The sequence below is a fragment of the Ornithodoros turicata genome, chromosome 4 (genome assembly GCF_037126465.1).
Source record: "Ornithodoros turicata isolate Travis chromosome 4, ASM3712646v1, whole genome shotgun sequence".
NCBI lineage: Eukaryota > Metazoa > Arthropoda > Arachnida > Ixodida > Argasidae > Ornithodoros > Ornithodoros turicata.
This window is the reverse complement of record NC_088204.1, coordinates 973,822-993,208: the sequence shown is the minus strand read 5'-3', so window position 1 is coordinate 993,208 and position 19,387 is coordinate 973,822. Positions and strand designations below refer to the sequence as shown.

The following is a 19,387-nucleotide window of genomic DNA, read 5'->3' as shown; positions in this document are numbered from 1 at the left end:
TGTTGAAAACAATAAAAAGTTCTCATCACTACGTTACTTACGAGCAAAAACGCTATATTCATCTGGACGACCTCCTTCGCATTCCCTCCGCAGCGCGGCTACCTGTTCCCCCGCTCTGTTCGCCACCTATCACGTGACATTGGCAGACGCGCCGACGCGCGTTTTGGGCGTATTTTGTTCTCTTTCCGTCAATGTACTGGCGAGCGTGCCGTTTTATCCACATCCACGAGACCAGTGATACGTAGCCAAACCAGCATCGATCCTTCCGGAGTTTGTTACACGTGAACCTCATTGCGGGTGATTGACACGCTTTCGTCTTTGTCTCGTTCATCGCTGTCGTGCAAGCATGTCGGATTCTCTACCTGCCGACGCACCGGCTCCGCGACTATGCCACCTAGTCAAGATTCCCACTTTCGAAGGCTATGGATTCAATCTGCATGCCGAGAAATCGAAACCCGGACAGTTTGTCGGCAAAGTGGATGCCAACAGTCCGGCCGAGTTGGCCGGGATGCAGGAAGGGGACAGGATCGTCGAAGTGAACGGTGTCAACATCGCCAGCGAGAACCACAGGCAGGTTGTTGAACGGATTAAGGCAGTCCAGGATGAAACCAAGTTGCTCGTGGTAGACAGTGTGACCGATGCGTGGTACCGTGAACATAAGCTTGTTCCTAGAAGCACGCAGAAGAACGTTATTTACAACCGAACGCCAACTGATGGTCCGCAGCAGCAGAACGGGCACGCAACGAACCAGGTCGTCGAGAACGGGTCTGTGCTTCAAAAGGTGGGCTATTTTCTACTTTTTTTTCACATTTCAAGAGTGGCCTTTATTCTGGCGTATAACGTCTCCGCTTAGAGTCGCGGCGCCAGCAACAGGTGCTTCTGCATACTCCGACGTGTTTGATGTATTGAGGTTGAAATTCCTGCGACCAGCTGCGAGCGGTTTAGATTTTTGTCAGTGGGGTGTGTGGCACAGATAACACTTGTTGCAACTTGCACGACGTCTTCTCTCTCTCTTTCTTTTTTGTTTTGTTTGATGGAAAGACGTAAATGTGATATTGGTTATACGTTGACGAAGCTTAGTAAGCATGGTGCACACGATAACGTTTAGAGTGCAGTGTCATCTACAACGCCGGTCTTCATAAGGGGTGTCACGAAAGCAGACGTTTGTGAAGTACCGTTTTTAATGTTTAAGTCTTCCTGACGTCGCAGGTATCAAGCGTAGCGAGGGGCAAAAAGTCATAAAAAAAGTTCCGGTGCTCTTAGCCTTGCCCATCTGCACTCTTTGTGAAAATATTACTCGTTAATTGCGCATGATTGATCTGATCGCTGTTCACATTCTCTGTCGAAAGATTTGGAATTCCAGAGGCCATGTTTTTACACTCATTACGGATCCTCGTTGTGCAGATCACTGAACCGAAACACTCGCTCAGCCGTGAGTAGTGCCGATAAACAAATACCGCCGTTCGAAAAAAAAAAAAAAAAAAATCTCTTCACCTGGCGGACGAAATAGGAACCCAACTGTGACGAGAAGAACTTCTGCAATGTGGAAAGCAGAATGACAGGGGCGTCGAAAGTTACGAGGATTGGTACGCACAGAGCAGAAATGCGTTCGGCTACTTAGGCAATGGCCTTCTGTATGTGAATCAGGTATAGCCCATGGTTAGGTTTGGAATGTGTTTCGTATCCGAGCGCAAGGGAGCGGCAGTGCCCCTGGTTAATGACGTTCCTATCAATGATGAAACGAATACTTGCCGCTATTACGCAACTCTTCCAGACGAAAAGTTACGTACAAGAGATAAACTGATGTTCTGAGGCTACGTGAGTTACGTGTTCCGTGGGAGCATTCTTTGAGCTTCTTTTGAGACGCAGAACTTTTTCCGGCTGTCATTGGCCAATTATATTGGACGTATAGATTTTCATTATATTCCTAGCATATAATGTCTGCGGTTAAAAAAAAGAAAAGAAAACGGCATCCTGGCATCTTCGCAACGTACCGATACAATCGGGGTGCTTAGCTCATTACTCGGCCCGATTAGTCTGTTACCATATTTCCGTAATTTATGCAAAAACACCTTCGGCTATGTAGTTTTTTAGCGGCATTTGCCAACTCAACGAAAATAAAGTTGTTGCGAATCTCTGTGTAAAAGTTGTCCACCACGTGCTTATATACCCGATGTCACTATGCGACTGTTTTATCTTTGGGGCGAAGCTACTTGACCTCATTTATTCAATGACGTTCTTGCCACAAACAAGCATATTTGCAACGATGTTTCGATCTCTTTTCGAATTTTCCCCCCCGTAATCGCAGCAGCACTCCTCTCATTTAAAGTCACGAGGTACTCGAGTCATGTTTTGGGAGGGTGGTAGATACAATGCCAAGAAATGTGAAGCGTCGTCTGCTACTTGTGCTGCTCGGAAAAAAAGAACACGTCTGCTTGCCTTACGTTGTTTTTGTGCTCGTATATCCGTTTGTCTGTTAGAGAAACAACGTGGATGTCGCATGCAGTGACTCTGCTGAACTTTAAGTAAGTACTTTGGAGAAAATCCTGATGAAAGAAGGAAGTCACTGAAAAGGTTATAGTCAGCTGGTAGCACTCGAACCCCTCAGAACATCAACTGTCATCATGTTCAACAGTTGCCGCTTGCGTCGCTCCCGTCGTATGAATGAGAATTCATGTAAGAGTGAAAGTGGGGATGAGTGAGAGAGTGGTTGGTTTGTCCCTTCAGATGGATGCACCATTGGAAGTCGCTGGGGAGGCATGTAAGAAGTAGCCCAGAAGATGTGGGTTCGAGTCCTACAGCTAACAGCTAACCTTTTCCGTGACTTCCTTCTTTCATCATTAATTTCTTAGGCACTTGAGACTTTGTACGTACTTTTCCTTTCTGTGTTTTCCAGCCTCAGAACATCAATTGCCATGTTCGAGAAAATCCTGTTTAGTACTTTACGTTTTCTTTTTCGTCTTCAAGTGTTCACGCGCACAAATCCTAGCTTGTACGGACATTGGCGACTTCACCGCAGTGTTACATCGGTTTATGACGTGTATGCCACGCCATGCGTTTGACAGTCGTATGTGTTATTGCAGTCCGACATTCTCAAGCGTCCACCGAGTTGCTGCGTATTGTACTCATCAGCAGCGTCAGCAAAGTGTACTTGTAGCCATGTCCACAGAGGACCACTCTCGCTGTTGTTATTGAAAGCGATGATATCAGTTATCGAGTAGCCATTGTTTTCCCTCTCTCTCCTCCTTTCCATTGTCATTGTGTGACACCATTTCGATCGGCTCACTATAGCTTTTTTTCTTTGGCTGTTCTCTGACGGTTTTGTTTTCACTGGAAAATTTTCAGTTGTTAAAAATGGAATACGAATGCTCCGCTGGTAGTGCTGAGTTTTCTACCTTGCCGTCACTCGCGAATGGCGCCGTTTATTTATTTATTGATTGATGGATTGATACCCTCGAGGCTACAGAGCGGAGTGGTGAACACATAGAATACGCTGAAACATGTTAGTGTCCGTGCTAAATGGTGACGCATGAAGATTGTTGCAGTCCGGTCTTGTCTTAGGTATAAACGAAGAGAAATGTGCGTTTGTCCTGCAATTGGGGATGGCAACTTTGTAATGATGGTCAATGCGAGATGAAGTGTACGAAGTGGGTATTAGAAGCTTTAGGACAGAGTTGTGAAAGTATATGGAGCGGAAAAGACGCAGCCTGCTGTGTTTTAGCCGTGAAGCTTGTGGTTCTAATGATAATGACGATTTCATGGATGAGGTGCTCGCTGTTCGATGTAAATTAGAAAGAATAAATCGAGCCGCGCGGGTTTGAAAGTTTTTCTGTCTGATCAACTAGTGAGGTACGACTGGGGTCCCAGACGGCAGAGGCATATTCTAATTTTGGTACGATTAATGTCTTTAAGAGGCGGAGCTTCCATAGTGGCCACGTAGAAGTGCTCACACCGTTAGTGGTACCTGATTTATTGAAAGGGCCGATTTTGAATGATGGCAGTCGAAAAAAAGGTACCAGCAGTGGGACTCGAACCCACACCTTCTGATTACTGGTTTGAGATTGGACCTTTTTTTTTTTCATTTGTGTCGTATCATCGCGGCTCTCCAGCGAACCACCGGCGCGCGCCAGAACAAATTCACGAAGGCAGCACAAAGGACTAAAATCCAAAACCGTCCTTCGACGACTGACGGGCTGACTAGACTCTATAGGGCCGACGAGTTCGCGCCGGTGTCCCCACTGGTCCCTACTGCTGTCTTCTCCATCCAGCGCCATCTATTGATGACGGAGATAACCCCGTCTGGCGCACCCAAGGTCATTTGCGCCACAGCGCATGCGGATAAGCGGTTGTGAAAAAGGTCCAACAGCGCTTCGGAGGTTGCTTGCCCGTATGCGGACGTGTTAGGAGAAGTGTTGAGCCGCGCAATGATCGTTATCTGATAAGCACGTGACCGCGGACATGGGGTATTTTTTATATACGAGGTCCCCGTTAAACGAGCATCAACAAAAAACTGCGAGAAGCATATATTCCTCTGTTGCCTCCTTCCATAAAACGTCTACGTTGGCCTTTTCCCTGTTCTGGGACTCTGCCAGCGCGTGTTTTTCTGATCAAAGTGTACAGGATCGACGCTGATCGATGGGATAAATTGCGTGCCTCGGGGTTTATTTCTCGAGCAACGGCGACGCTCACTTGTTCATTCCATGTAGTGTACTTGTCGATGGTGAATAGAATTTTATTTTTGTACGAAGAGTGTGCCTTTCATTTGAGTCCGCTCCTTGATTGAAGCTGCATGTCGTGACATCGTACTCGTTTAGAGATTTCTCAGAAAAGGGTGTTATGACTCCCAAAATGAGTATTCCCACAATGAACACCTTCCGTAATGGGAACCATGACCCAATTTTTCTACATATGACCGCTTTCGGTGCCTTCACGGGGAAAGTCTACCGGAAAGCCGGAGACCGCTGTCTTGAGCTACGTGTCTTGACCACCAGATTATAGCGACCATGTCATAATCGGCAACCTCTATGAGGAGCCCGTCCGCACGATCCGCTAGGGGCACTAATCATCGGCCCGCGGGATGTGCATCATGATTGGACGACGGAAATTTAAATTCTGAACGCGAAGAAGCACAGCAGACGACAGCTACCGCATCAGACGACAGCAACTGTTCCCATGAAAACGCGTAGAATGATGATGATAACCAACTTTAGAAAGAATAATCATTTCTTGTGGGGCATCCACCGCTTGTACAAAAATACTAAGGTAAGCTGAAGTACAAAGCACTGTAAAAATTGATAAGGCGATACCCGGGCCAGTGCCGTGTATGCCAAAGGGAGTCTGGCCATTGGGAGGAGCCTAAAAAAGAGGATCGACCTGTCAATCAAACTTAGGCGCATTTCATTGGCTGCCGGTTTCCATGGGGCCGCCATGGCACAAAATTTTCTCCAAAATGGAGGATGGTGCTAGGAACGGCGAAGCGGAGATTTTGTGACAAAATACTATAGTTTTATACTGTGACTATATATCCTTTTGTATGCATCTGCAAAATACTTTCGTCATACGCGAAAATGGGATGTTTCGTCGCTCACGTTATGCCGGTGATCCCAAGATGATATCAAGAAAGACGTCCCTGGTACGTAGGACTTTTATCTCTACATCTTTGCTCATTTTTGATTCCATCTACTTACGTTACGTCAGTCGTCTGCTACGAGGAAGCGATTGTACCGATCTCCTGGCCAATCATTTCTGCAATTCTGAGCCTTCCCAACATGCCTCTCTCCATGCAGATGGCGTTCATAAAAGTGGGCGCAAAATCCGTCGTTTTGGTCTCTCACCGTTTCAATCCAAATCCAAAATGCACCCAGTAAATAAGGGTGAAGTGTAAGTACTGGATGGATGTAACAATATAGAGAACTGTATCTCGGCCTGAGAGCTCAAAAAGTGGGTGTATGGTCCCATTAATGGCACTGTACCGGGTACTGTATTGTAATGATGTGAACGGTATAAATCCGATAGGGGGAATGTGGGTGATGCCAAACTTTAGTACGTTATACATGGGACCACAAGCAAGGACGGTTAAACACGGTGGTCAGAAGACGCCCAATGACCAAGTATGATTGTCAAACTAGATGACAAAACGAGTTTATTATGCATTACATTGTTGACTCTCAAACATCTCGTACGTCAGTATAATGAACTTCGTAAGAGTCTGAAGGCGGGTTGTGACATAGCAGGTTGTGATGCATGTATCTCGGCTGCTTCAATAATACCTGACGAAAAAGAAACGACTTCCGCCATCATTAGGACTTGCGCTGTCGCCAAGTACACGAGCTAATAAAAAGCACTCTTTATGAACTTCCAAGCAACATCAGTTTTATATTCGTGCTATTTACACTCAGTAATCAAATGTCGTCAAGGTAATAACACGTAAAAGTCTCAACGTCGTTTCTCGAGATAATAATTTACTACAGTAGCTCCTAAAAATTGTTCGTGCTTCATATTCATTGCACGTCGGTTTCTGTGCAAGACCTGGGGCTGAGCTTGAGTGGATGACGAAAGACTCCGGATCCGGACCAAGATTACACTATCGTTCCAACCATCAAAATAGCCCTTCATATCCTGCACGGTTACAATGGCAGATGGCTGTCTCATGGTCAACACTTGCTTGGGAAAAGTCATTCATGAGCATTCTCACTAATGCTCAACGTGGCCAATATGCTAATAATGAGTCGTCAAACGGAGAGCCGAGCATTTGCTTTCGGTGATGAAATGATAAAATGACGTTCGAAGAAACTGCTTTCCACGAAATGCCGCGAGATTAAACTGGCGAACACCCGTTTAATTTTCACTGTCAAGCTCAAAATGTCGCCTATTCACGCGCAAATAAAAATAAAAACAAAAAAAGAAAACGGAAGCTCGGGTCGAGTCAGTGGGCCGGGAACAGGGTATTTGCTCGGTGTATATATCGTGGCCGTATTTTATTTCCTGCACAACATTGCACTTACGTTGGGGGTTAGGAGGTGAAGACATTTACGATTCAGGATGTGTTTCGTAATTTCCCCCTTCGGTAGCCAAGAAAAAGATGCTTTTCTCGTTTTACGAGGTCCCATTGCGCAACGACGACGCAGTTGGGAAATGGTGAGACGTCGGCGGTCTCGGTAAAATGGAAATCGACACCCGAGGATACCGTGGCTCGGTGGCGCCGTTCTCCTAAGGCATAGTGGAGGTGACATCGGCAATGCAAAAACGTGTTTCATCACGGTTTGCCCGGTCAGGCACAGTCATTATTACTACTATTATTATTGCCTGAAATGTTTACGGGTGCAATGTAAAGCTACAGAACGCATGAAATATGCTGTGTCTGCCCATTTCATCGAAAGTATTTCCTCAAACTGTATTACACCCAGACACTTCCAGATAAAAAGGGACAAGATGCGGGCTGTTTGGTAGTCCACGATAAAAGCCATTAAATACCTCAGTGCAGGGGATAAAAAAAGGGGGGGGGGTTCGTCCCCTGCGCTGGGGTATTTTGATCGCTTTTATGCCCCCAATTATCTACCAGTTGATAAGAAATTGGAAATTGCGAAAAGTAAAGTGAGGAAAGAATTTCTATTTTCTGCACGGGGTCTCACGTGGATGACGGCGAGGAAGGAAAACCTGCTTCGATTATGGATTTCGTTAGAATTTGGATCATGCAATCGATGAAACTGTTTCCGACGCGGAATGTCGATTTTTCGATGGAGCGGCGTCCAATTGAAATGTTCCCAAATACGGCTCTTTTGGGGGTCGAGAAATCCTCGAGCCGTCAGATCATGCAGTGGGTTTATGATTCTTTCTTTGTCGTTTCTTCGTAATCCTGTTCATAAGCCAGGAAGGTCAGTTTCACCGATTAAATGTCCATCTACGTATTTCAAATAAACTATAAAGAAGTTAGTTAAAAAAAATATATAGATGGGATCTTCATGATGATCTGCACTGATTGTTGCTATGTGGACTCTTTTTCTTCAGAGTGCTTCTCCCGGGGTATTCGCATAATGTTTCTAAAGTATGGGTGGGAGAGATTACCAGTGATGAGTCGAAATTTTATTGAATTTTCTTTTTACGATATTAAGGAACTTAGGCGAAAAAAAAACACCAATAAAAGCCTTTGCTGAGACCGTTATTCGTCAGTTTCCTGGCAAATACAAGCCGTGTATATGAAGTATGTACATTGTTGCTGCTAGGACACACAGCCGTTAGACGAGGTAGCTCTTTGCAGGAAAAGAATGTCTTCTTATCTGGTTTCCTTGCCTTTGGAGAGTCTCGCTATCTTTATAGCTTATGCTGCACATATTTTTCCTGGAGTTGTTATCTCTTCCATTGATGCGGGACCTTCAGTGCATACACACTCCGTGCCTCGATTGCAGGTGACGACCGTCGAGGCAACAATAACGAACGATTTCTGCTACCTTCATACTTCTTTCTTATTTAACGAAACAATTAAAAATACTTCATCTCCCTCGTTAATTGTATACGGGACGAGCTGGCGACAGACAGTTTTTCGTCCGAGCGAATAATAACGCGTTTGGCCATGGAGAGGCAGAAGCACAAGTCCGGGAAAAGGTAGAAAATTGTGGGCCTCTATCATTTATGCTCAGCTCCAAGCTGTCGTCATTGCGCGTGACTTTTCCTCGTGGAAAACATCTGATAAAGTGGAAGAGGTACCAACTCCTCATTGCCATGTCTCGCCATTTATTTTTGCAGCCTAACCAGCTTCGTGGTTACTTACAGCCGAGATAAACCTTGTGCGCAACATTCTGAATCAACGTAGGAATTTCCTTGTTTGCTCTTTCGCATTGTAGTCACTGGTCGTCCGATAGCTTATTCTTGTGTTCTCGCGAAGGCAGGCTTTTAATTAGGCCGCGTATGGACTTTCCCCAGTATGCTGCCAAATTACAATTTTGCACGGCGACCCCATTATTAGACCCGGTTCAACGTTACAGCGTAGCGCGTAATCCGTAGAAAAGAAAAGAGAGGCAAATGAACTCGCATGTGTGACTGCGCGTTGGATGTTCAGCAGCAGGTGTTCAACTCGCACGAGAAATGGACAAAAAAGAGCTCGTTCTAAAGTAGGACGACTGCAATGTACGAGTGCTGCTCGCTCGCAAATATATCGCAGGTGTTTAACCCAAGGGATCACAGTTCGTTGTTTGTCCCTTGCTACGTGGGCATCTTGGGGCATCCTGAGCAGCGCTGTCGTCTGCTTACGTAAATCGCGGCGGGCAAAAGCAACACTGGGCACGGTATGCTCTGTTGCTCCTTGTCGGGCGCTGCGAGTTTCGACCTCCTGAAGCAGCTATTAAACACGCTAGCTCTGCTGCCGTTTCTCAGTTTCTTTTTTTTTCTTCTCGCTGCTGCCGCCCCAGTCCTGCGTTCTCTTTCTTCGCGTTCGTGGAGAGGTCGCGTGACGGAGCACGACACCCTCTTTATTTTTCGTGCACTCTCCAAAAGCTGGGGCTTGAAGAGCGCGTACGAAACTAAGAGTACGAGCGCAACCAAACACTCCAGAAAGCCCGCTTACCCGTCAACGTACGACGTAACAAGTACAAGCCAGCCAATTAGGATCGTGTTTTCAACGGCCGTAGCCAATCACGAACGGGTGGTCGCAACTTGGCTGCGCAGTCATAATATGCGAAACTGTGGAAAATACTCGTTCTACCTCTGCTGAAGGTGCGCGGAGTTGTGGGTGACCGCACGGAGCTTCTCTGTAGTATTATTTTCGAAATGAAGGAAAAAGGAAGCCCTGGTTATACACGCTGAATATTCAAAAATATTATTTCGTTCTTGACCGTGTGGAAAGGGCAGAAAACCAGTAGGTCGAAACCAAATCTACCATCGGAGTTGGTTGTTCCCTTCGCTCTTGGTTCGTTTCTGTGCTGCTCTAGCAATGTAGTGAGGTCTTCAGCGATGTTTTCAGTGCTGTAGCCATGGAAGCAAGCCTCCATCAGCCCACACCTACCGGCATTTGAAATCGTACGATGACCGACAATTTGTTGCTTTATGTCGACTGTCTCGAAATCGTCTGCTGCAGTTTGTCGAGATGCTGCTTGCTGTGAACAATCCGGTTGTACTGTCCGAGGCTTCCCGTGTGGAGCTTTCTAGACATAGACTGATTCTCCTTCCTGATGACCGCCTTGCTTTACATGAAATGCCAACGTGGAATATATATGAAAAATCTTTCTCTTTCAGGGCGCAGCTGACACCACAGAGCTCCCTGCGGATGCTCCAGTGCCACGACTGTGTCATCTGGTTAAATGGTTGGATTTTGAGGGTTATGGCTTCAACCTACATGCGGAAAAGGACAAGTCGGGACAGTTTGTGGGCAAGATCGACTCCGGGAGCCCAGCGGAATATGCTGGACTTCGTGAGGGAGATCGTATTGTGGAGGTCAATGGGGCCAATATCTCCAGTGAGACACACCGGCAAATCGTTGAACGCATTAAGCTGGTAAGTCCTGTAATTGGTATGTCCATTGTTTTATTTGTCTACATGCCAAGTAGGGCGATACCCGGGGATGCACAATATATCCCCAAAACCCCACTGAGAATCTGCCCAACATGTCTAATTACGGAGGAGAGTTTTGTAGAGTCTTTTAAATAAAAGGCGCCAGAAATTCGTCATTTTCCCTCCGCTTTGCTAACCGTCCTCTATGTTGCAAATGGAGCAGAATGAACTAGGCGTCATTTGAAAGTACTGTGAATGACCGTTTTTCTCGGGAACTGTTCGCTCCCAATGGCCCCGCATGTAACAATTGTTCGTTAATATGACACTCGTTAATACGACATTCCTGCTTTATGGCCGTTTTTCTTGGGAACCATTCCCTCCCAATGGCCTCCGCATGTAACACTTTGTTAATATGACACTCATTAATACGACATTCTCTCTTTATGACCGTTTTTCTCGGGAACTGTTCGCTCCCAATGGCCCCGCATGTAACAATTGTTCGTTAATATGACACTCGTTAATACGACATTCCTGCTTTATGGCCGTTTTTCTTGGGAACCATTCCCTCCCAATGGCCTCCGCATGTAACACTTTGTTAATATGACACTCATTAATACGACATTCTCTCTTTATGACCGTTTTTCTCGGGAACTGTTCGCTCCCAATGGCCCCGCATGTAACAATTGTTCGTTAATATGACACTCGTTAATACGACATTCCTGCTTTATGGCCGTTTTTCTTGGGAACCATTCCCTCCCAATGGCCTCCGCATGTAACACTTTGTTAATATGACACTCATTAATACGACATTCCCTCTTTATGACCGTTTTTCTCGGGAACCATTCCCTCCCAATGGCCTCAACACTTGTTCGTTAATATGACACTCATTAATACGACATTCCCTCTTTATGACCGTTTTTCTCGGGAACCGTTCCCTCCCACTGGCCTCCACGTGTAACACTTGTTCGTTAATATAACATTCATTAATACGACATCCCAGCTTTATTACCGTTTTTCTCGGGAACCGTTCCCTCCCCATGGCCTCCGCGTGTAACACTTGTTCGTTAATATGACACTCATTAATACGACATTCCTTCTTTATGACCGTTTTTCTCAGGAACCGTTCCCTCCCAGTGGCCTCCGCATGTAACACTTGTTCGTTAATATGACATTCATTAATACGACATCCCAGCTTTATGACCGTTTTCTCGGGAACCGTTCCCTCCTCATGGCCTCCACGTGTAACACTTGTTCGTTAATATGACACTCATTAATACGACATTCCTTCTTTACGACCGTTTTTCTCGGGAACCGCTCGCTCCCAATGGCCCCAAAACTTGTTCGTTAATATGACACTCATTAATACGACATACCCTCTTTATGACCGTTTTTCTCGGGAACCATTCCCTCCCAATGGCCTCAACACTTGTTCGTTAATATGACACTCATTAATACGACATTCCCTCTTTATGACCGTTTTTCTCGGGAACCGTTCCCTCCCACTGGCCTCCACGTGTAACACTTGTTCGTTAATATGACATTCATTAATACGACATCCCAGCTTTATGACCGTTTTTCTCGGGAACCATTCCCTCCCCATGGCCTCCGCGTGTAACACTTGTTCGTTAATATGACACTCATTAATACGACATTCCTTCTTTACGACCGTTTTTCTCGGGAACCGCTCGCTCCCAATGGCCTCCGCATGTATCACTTGTTTGTTAATATGACATTCATTAATACGACATCCCAGCTTTATGACCGTTTTTCTCGGGAACCGTTCCCTCCCAATGGCCTCCGCGTGTAACACTTGTTCATTAATATGACACTCATTAATACGACATTCCTTCTTTACGACCGTTTGTCTCGGGAACCGCTCGCTCCCAATGGCCTCCGCATGTATCACTTGTTTGTTAATATGACACTCGTTAATACGACATTCCTTCTTTACGACCGTTTGTCTCGGGAACCGCTCGCTCCCAATGGCCTCCGCATGTATCACTTGTTTGTTAATATGACACTCGTTAATACGGCATTCCCTCTTTATGACCGTTTTTCTCGGGAACCATTCCCTCCCAATGGCCTCAACACTTGTTCGTTAATATGACACTCATTAATACGACATTCCCTCTTTATGACCGTTTTTCTCGGGAACCGTTCCCTCCCACTGGCCTCCACGTGTAACACTTGTTCGTTAATATGACATTCATTAATACGACATCCCAGCTTTATGACCGTTTTTCTCGGGAACCATTCCCTCCCCATGGCCTCCGCGTGTAACACTTGTTCGTTAATATGACACTCATTAATACGACATTCCTTCTTTACGACCGTTTTTCTCGGGAACCGCTCGCTCCCAATGGCCTCCGCGTGTAACGCTTGTTCGTTAATATGACACTCATTAATACGACATTCCTTCTTTACGACCGTTTTTCTCGGGAACCGCTCGCTCCCAATGGCCTCCGCGTGTAACGCTTGTTCGTTAATATGACACTCATTAATACGACATTCCTTCTTTACGACCGTTTGTCTCGGGAACCGCTCGCTCCCAATGGCCTCCGCATGTATCACTTGTTTGTTAATTTGACACTCGTTAATACGACATTCCCTCTTTATGACAGTTTTTCTCGGGAACTGTTCCCTCCCAATGGCCTCCTCGTGTAACACTTGTTCGTTAATATGACACTCATTAATACGACATTCCCTCTTTATGACTGTTTTTCTCGGGAACCATTCCCTCCCAATGGCCTCAACACTTGTTTGTTAATATGACATTCATTAATACGACATTCCCTTTTTATGATCGTTTTTCTCGGGAACCGTTCCCTCCCAGTGGCCTCCGCATGTAACACTTGTTCATTAATATGACATTCATTAATACGACATCCCAGCTTTATGACCGTTTTTCTCGGGAACTTACCTCCCAATGCCCTCCGCATGTAACGATTGTTCGTTAATGACATTTCAGTTAAGTGACAACGGCTGGTATTTTCCGTGCAACTGTGGGCAAAGACTTACTTGTGTACCTTACCCTCGTTACTACGACCTGATAGCTCTCCTGACCTATAGCAGCCAAAACGTGGGGCCGCTTTCGGTGTGACTCATGATGTCTGACTTGCTTAAAGGAGCAGTGTCATATGGTCATAGTGACCCGCTGCAGCCGAACGGCATTCATCGACCATGTCTGAGAAGAAGCGCAAAAGGACGGAGCTTACTGCTGGAATGAACAGGCGGATATGCGTGAGATTCAAGGAACGACCATGCATGCAGACATGAAATCCGTACATTATTTTAAAGTTCCTAATTGTTTGTATTTGGTTACTAGCTTACATAATTTTCTACGTTTCGAAGCTTACGTAACGGGCATGACCGAAATTTGCGGGAATGGCTGTGGTCATATTAACGAGTTTCGACTGTACTCAGGTGATCTTCCCAAGTGTAACAAAGGCCAATACTGTAGGAAAATGGAAATGTTGCTACAACACCACACATGCATTACAGAGCAGATACGTACTGAGTTGTTGACTTCATGAAAATGTTTCTTTCAGGTACCAAATGAAACCAAGTTGTTGGTGCTGGACCCAGAGTCAGAGAAGTGGTACAAGGCACACGGCATTGTTGCTAAAGGCACACAGGCAAATGTACTGTATATTAAGAACCCAGAACTTAACCCAGCCACACAAAAGGTAGAACCGAAGATTGAAACCCCAGTCCCTGTAGAAGAGCAGGTCAAGACAGAAGAGCAGGTCAAGACAGAAGAGCAGGTCAAGACAGAAGAGCAGGTCAAGACAGAAGAGCAGGTCAAGACAGAAGAGCAGGTCAAGACAGAAGAGCATGTCAAGACAGAAGAGCAGGTCAAGACAGAAGAGCATGTCAAGACAGAAGAGCATGTCAAGACAGAAGAGCATGTTAAGACAGAAGAGCATGTCAAGACAGACGTTGTAAGCATACAGCTTAATCTAATCAATAATGAATTGACAAAAGAGGTTAAATTATAGCATGTTGCACAGGAAACATGTGTTGCTTGCATGTTTGTCCTGTCCACCAGCTTGCCTGCGTTTGTGCCAGCGTGTCGAACCAAAGGGTTTTTTTGTTCCGGTTCTCCTTTTGGTTCAGAGAAAATGGTTCAGTTCCGGAGCAAAAAATAATGGTTCAAAACTGGTAGTGTAAGGAGAATTAATTGTAGCAATAGTAATGCCCTATGTTCTACCCAACAGAGTGAGAAATAAACACAGAGGTTAGAAGGTGCTACCACGTCACTTAGACAAAAACAAGGAGCGTATCTTGTGCTCGGGCACATTCTTGTAATGTGAGGAGGTTTCTGGAGTTTTGTACCCAAACACCTATGGATGCCATGTATTGTGCACTTGAGGTCTTGCATTATGTACACTTAAGGGCCAAATAGTCCAATTCTCCATTTGAACCAAAAACTAAGAACATAAGTTTGGTGTCCCTCCGGAGCATAAACTTTTGTTTCAGATTTCGTTCTGTTCTGGTTCACCAATAAATAGTTCAGGTTTTCAGCTTGCTCCGGAACCCCGGTTTATGCCATTCCCTTTGTTTTACAACCTGCATTTTGTGTCTTTTTTCCCCAGCCCCACTCATTGCTGGATGGGAAACAAACAATTGAAAAATAAGAATTTACTTTATGTGCCTGCACTACACGGTGAATAAAATAAAACATATTCTTTCTTATTGAGGTATTTCAATACGAATTGCAGAAGTAGTTATCCGGGTCAGTACTTCCCTCTAAATTAGACCAACAGTCCAAACCCAAACGAAACCTTTCTTATGGTTTTTCTCGGGGGTGCAAAGTCTTTCAAATAAATTTGGAGCCAGTTACCTGTAACCGAATTTCATAGCTTTCCCCATCGTGCTTCTGGTATATGCTCTCTGAAGCAATGAAGCCACGGGTTGATACGTAACTTGCCAATTGTTTTATTGTATCTCAGTACATGCCAAATCATCTTCACCTTGGTTGCCCCTATTTTCAGCTGCAGGAAGTGGAATCGAACCACGATTTAAGGGAAGAAAATGACGAACAAAATTCTTCATCTGAAGCGACAACAAAGTCGGAAGGAAGTCCCCCTACATACACAGTGAGTAACCAATGAGTGAAGGGACGTACTCATTGTGCTTGCATTGCGACATAATCTTGTCGGAGGAACATGTCCCTGAGATAGGGAAGCTGCCTTGCCTTGTATTCCTTTTTTTCCCCATTAATATCGATGCTTTAGAGGTGTGCTGTAGAGCACAACAGATGGAAGTGAACTTGCAGAAAACTACATTGTATATGTAGGTATGGCCTGGACCAATGAACACCAAGAATTGTTTTTTTTTTAACTTTTTAGGAGCATATGATTGGTCCCAGATTTCGTATCTAAGGATATATTAGAAAATAGCGCCCCCATACCAGGCCCTGTCTGTGTAGAGCTCTAACACATGTGCATTGTCTGTTTTAAGTGTGTCTTTTATGACGTCTGACATAAAACCCTCTTGTTGCAGGAAGCCAGCATGACAGTGGAGAGCGTTGCCACAACGCATCAAGTTGAAAACTCTACCAATGTGGTCGATGCACCCCCCAGAGTGGAGGCGTCACACGTAGAGCCACCAAAGGAAGAACCACCAAAGGAAGAGCCACCGAAGCCACGATCAGGTGACCTCAACCTCAACATGAGTGCCTCGGAGATGCGACAGCTGTTAGCGCAGCGGAAAAAGCACGACCCCAAAAAGGTTCCCATGGACCTCAAGAAGAAATACGAACTTATTGAGCAGATGTGAATGAGAATGCACACACTGTAGAGTTGTCTTTTCTTGTAAGGTTTGAAAACGTCGGGATATGTTGTAACTAAGTCGACTTATGATAATGGGCGTCTGAAGCAAGTGAGAAATGGAGTACTTTAAAGGGACAGTCTCATCCGTTCCAGTCCATTTCAAAACTATTGCGTCATTTCATTCCTCGTTGACCACTGACCACGAAAAAAATTAGCCAAATATATTGTCAACCGATTCCGAACAAAGTAGTATCTGTTTCAATAGATGGGTTTCTGGATGCGACCGTCCCTTTAAAGAGCTGCTCAATCCAATGTCGAGTCTACATAGAATGTGCCTAGCACTGACACGCATGAGGTCATTAGAAATGGGAAATTTACCTGCATCCCTGTAGTGTGCATGGAAAACGGAACAAGTGCTTGATGTGGACTCTTATGCAGTAAAAAAAAAATATATATATATCGGTAGCTCTTTCTGGCTATGTCTCGACATGAAAATAGGTGACCCAGAAAATGGCGCTTCTCATCTCAAGTTAGATAATGTTTGGCTTAAGAATACAAAGATTGACTATAACGTGTGTTTTTACTTCCATTGCCATAGGACAGTACGATTGTAGGATAGCAGTAAAGCAGCATGGGTCACTGCATGGAACCCCGTATCAGTGCAGCGTGTGCAATATTTTTGATACAGTCCCAAGTGTCTCATAGCCTAAAGTGAAGCCATGTCTGAGCAGTTCTCATTCTCCTGGCGTTTCTTATGGTGCAGGCACCTGTTTTTAAGGTAACAACTGTTAATGAAATCAATGAGCCATAATCAATGACCAAGCATTAGCTGTAATCAAAATATTAGCCATAGTCAAAGGTTCAGCATGTACCGTAATCTAATGAGCAAAATGTGTTTCATTTCATGCTTTTGAGCGCTCTCATCATTCCTTCTGATCTTATGATGCACTTTATCCTCTCGCAGTCACCTCGCATTCAACGAAATGTACGCTTTAATGGGCAACTGCCCTGAGATATGCGAAACAAAAACCTTTTAATAAGTTCACAAGATGGACTCGCGTTTGACTACCAGGTAAACGTGGACCATAATTCCTAAAATTGAGGACACTTATGATAGTTCGACCTGGTGTGGTGTTATGAACCCCTTTTGCTTTTTCTTAAAATCCTCGTAATCGGGCTGAACCATAATGTAGGATGGTAGATAAATTAATTTAATCTCTGCGCTGCAAGAGGTCTACCACTTAGTCATCACTTCCCCGATTAGTGTTCCGAATGCCACTTGCCAAGAATGCTGCTTCCAGTTTCAAGTAGTTCTTGGTTTAACGTTTTGAGGGAAAGGGCTCTTTAACTAGCAGCACATGAAACCTGCAATTTTTTTTTCCATATATCGTAACTTTTTTTTTTTCAGAAATTATGGGTACAATACATGTGCTAGGTTACCTGCAGGAAACAGGCTGTACTTGCAGTCATGCTTTCTAGATTTTTAAATGCAATGCCATTTCTTTAACACACTTTCGAAGCCTCGTCGCACCAGTTTGGTTGCGGCAAAGAAGGGCCCCTGCTCTTTTCCCTGCCTCGTATGTTGTGCTGCTCAGGTTAGAAAAGTTGAGAAAATCAGCACAGCAAGTCTCGCGTGATGTCTCACATGTACACTGTAGTGCAGTGAGACAAAACCAGTATCCCATGTAGTAGGATCCACGGAAATGTTGTGCAGAACAAAATGCAGGGGTGTTGCAAGTGCTGTACTGCCTCGGCGAAGAAATGCAGAGAAGTCCTAGAAAGAGCAGATCACTGCCATTTCTCCAGAAAAGGGAACGGAAGGGGGTTTTCACTCGTAAAGTAACAGTGCAGGATAAAAACTGAGAGAGGCGAACTGCAGGATTATGTACCCGCCACTTCTAGGAATGGTGGCTGTTGAAGTGTTTTTTTCTTATTGTTTGGGCTATGATATAGCCAGTTTTTACACAAAAATTAGGCATATTATTGCAGTGCCATGTGTGTGTTTGTGTAATGAAAACTATTGTTATGTGAAAGAAATGTTGACCGTTTCCATGTTGGTATTTTGTGCCCAGTATGCTGTGGTTATCAGCCACTGGTTCTTTGATGTACTTAAATGTGCATCATGTCCTCACATATTATGGGACCATATTACTTCTGTAGTACTGCAGTGCATTTGTCAGGTATGCACATGTTGCAGTGCTTACAATAGAACAATTTGTGCCTGAACCACTAATGCTATCATCTGTAATTTTCCAACTGATAGAAAATAATTTTCTTACCGTCCAACATGTTGTGGCAACATTTTTGTTGTTTTTAGGACTTTACTGCTCCAAGCATTCAGTTCCATATTTTTGATACATGAACAATATTTCTTGAAGTTGTTTGTTAGCACAAGACTTAAGTGTACTTACTGTTTAATTAAATGGGATTTTACTCTTTAGACATCTCCTTTATTCTTGTATCTGCAAGGGCTTACCACTTTCAGGTCCTTGCCAGTTTTTGTTTCCAGGAGTATACAATAATTTCCAGCACTCCTACTGCATACTACTCCTACATCTCCTACTGCATAGCACGTGTTACAAACATGCAATTATAAACTTTTATTTAGGCAGGATTTTGGGGGGAAGCCTTTAGGCATTGCCCATGAAGGCAGAAAGGATTAGTCATTTTGTTGTCAATGCAGCATGTTCTAAATGATGTCCCAGTGAGCTTTTGTCATCAACTTTGTGATACACTGATTAGATTCCGGTTACAATAATGTGACCATTCACACCAAGACGGGACATCTGCTGAAAATCATGCAACACGATCAAGCCGACAACAATCCCATCCCATTTGATTGACAAAGCAAACAAAACGCAGGACTAGAAAAGCGAACAAGTGACCGTCGAAGTGAATCACACTAATATGGATGCCTCTTGAGCTTTCGACAATCAAAGCACAAAATGCGCATTGAAACATCATAACAATATCACGAACTTTGGAAGTTCACCCAACCTAGTTCGAGAACAAGGTACTGACGTAACTCGACCTGGTTTTGAAACACGGATTAAATAGAAGTCGAAATGAGACTTGCGATTTTGGTCCTAAAAAGTTGCCGTTCTGATATTTAGCTGGAAAATAAAAGCGCT

General features: G+C 44.6%; 1 protein-coding gene across 1 annotated transcript; it reads left to right on the top strand.

Moving 5' to 3' along the window:
• The first annotated feature begins 127 nt into the window (after positions 1-127).
• LOC135390601 (Na(+)/H(+) exchange regulatory cofactor NHE-RF1-like) lies at positions 128-18,696 on the top strand. Its single transcript, XM_064620358.1, has 5 exons — positions 128-781; positions 10,228-10,485; positions 14,031-14,423; positions 15,477-15,581; positions 15,988-18,696. Exons 1-5 carry the CDS (start codon positions 347-349, stop codon positions 16,261-16,263), a joined length of 1,467 nt encoding a protein of 488 aa, XP_064476428.1. The 5' UTR covers positions 128-346; the 3' UTR covers positions 16,264-18,696.
• Positions 18,697-19,387: the final 691 nt, after the last annotated feature.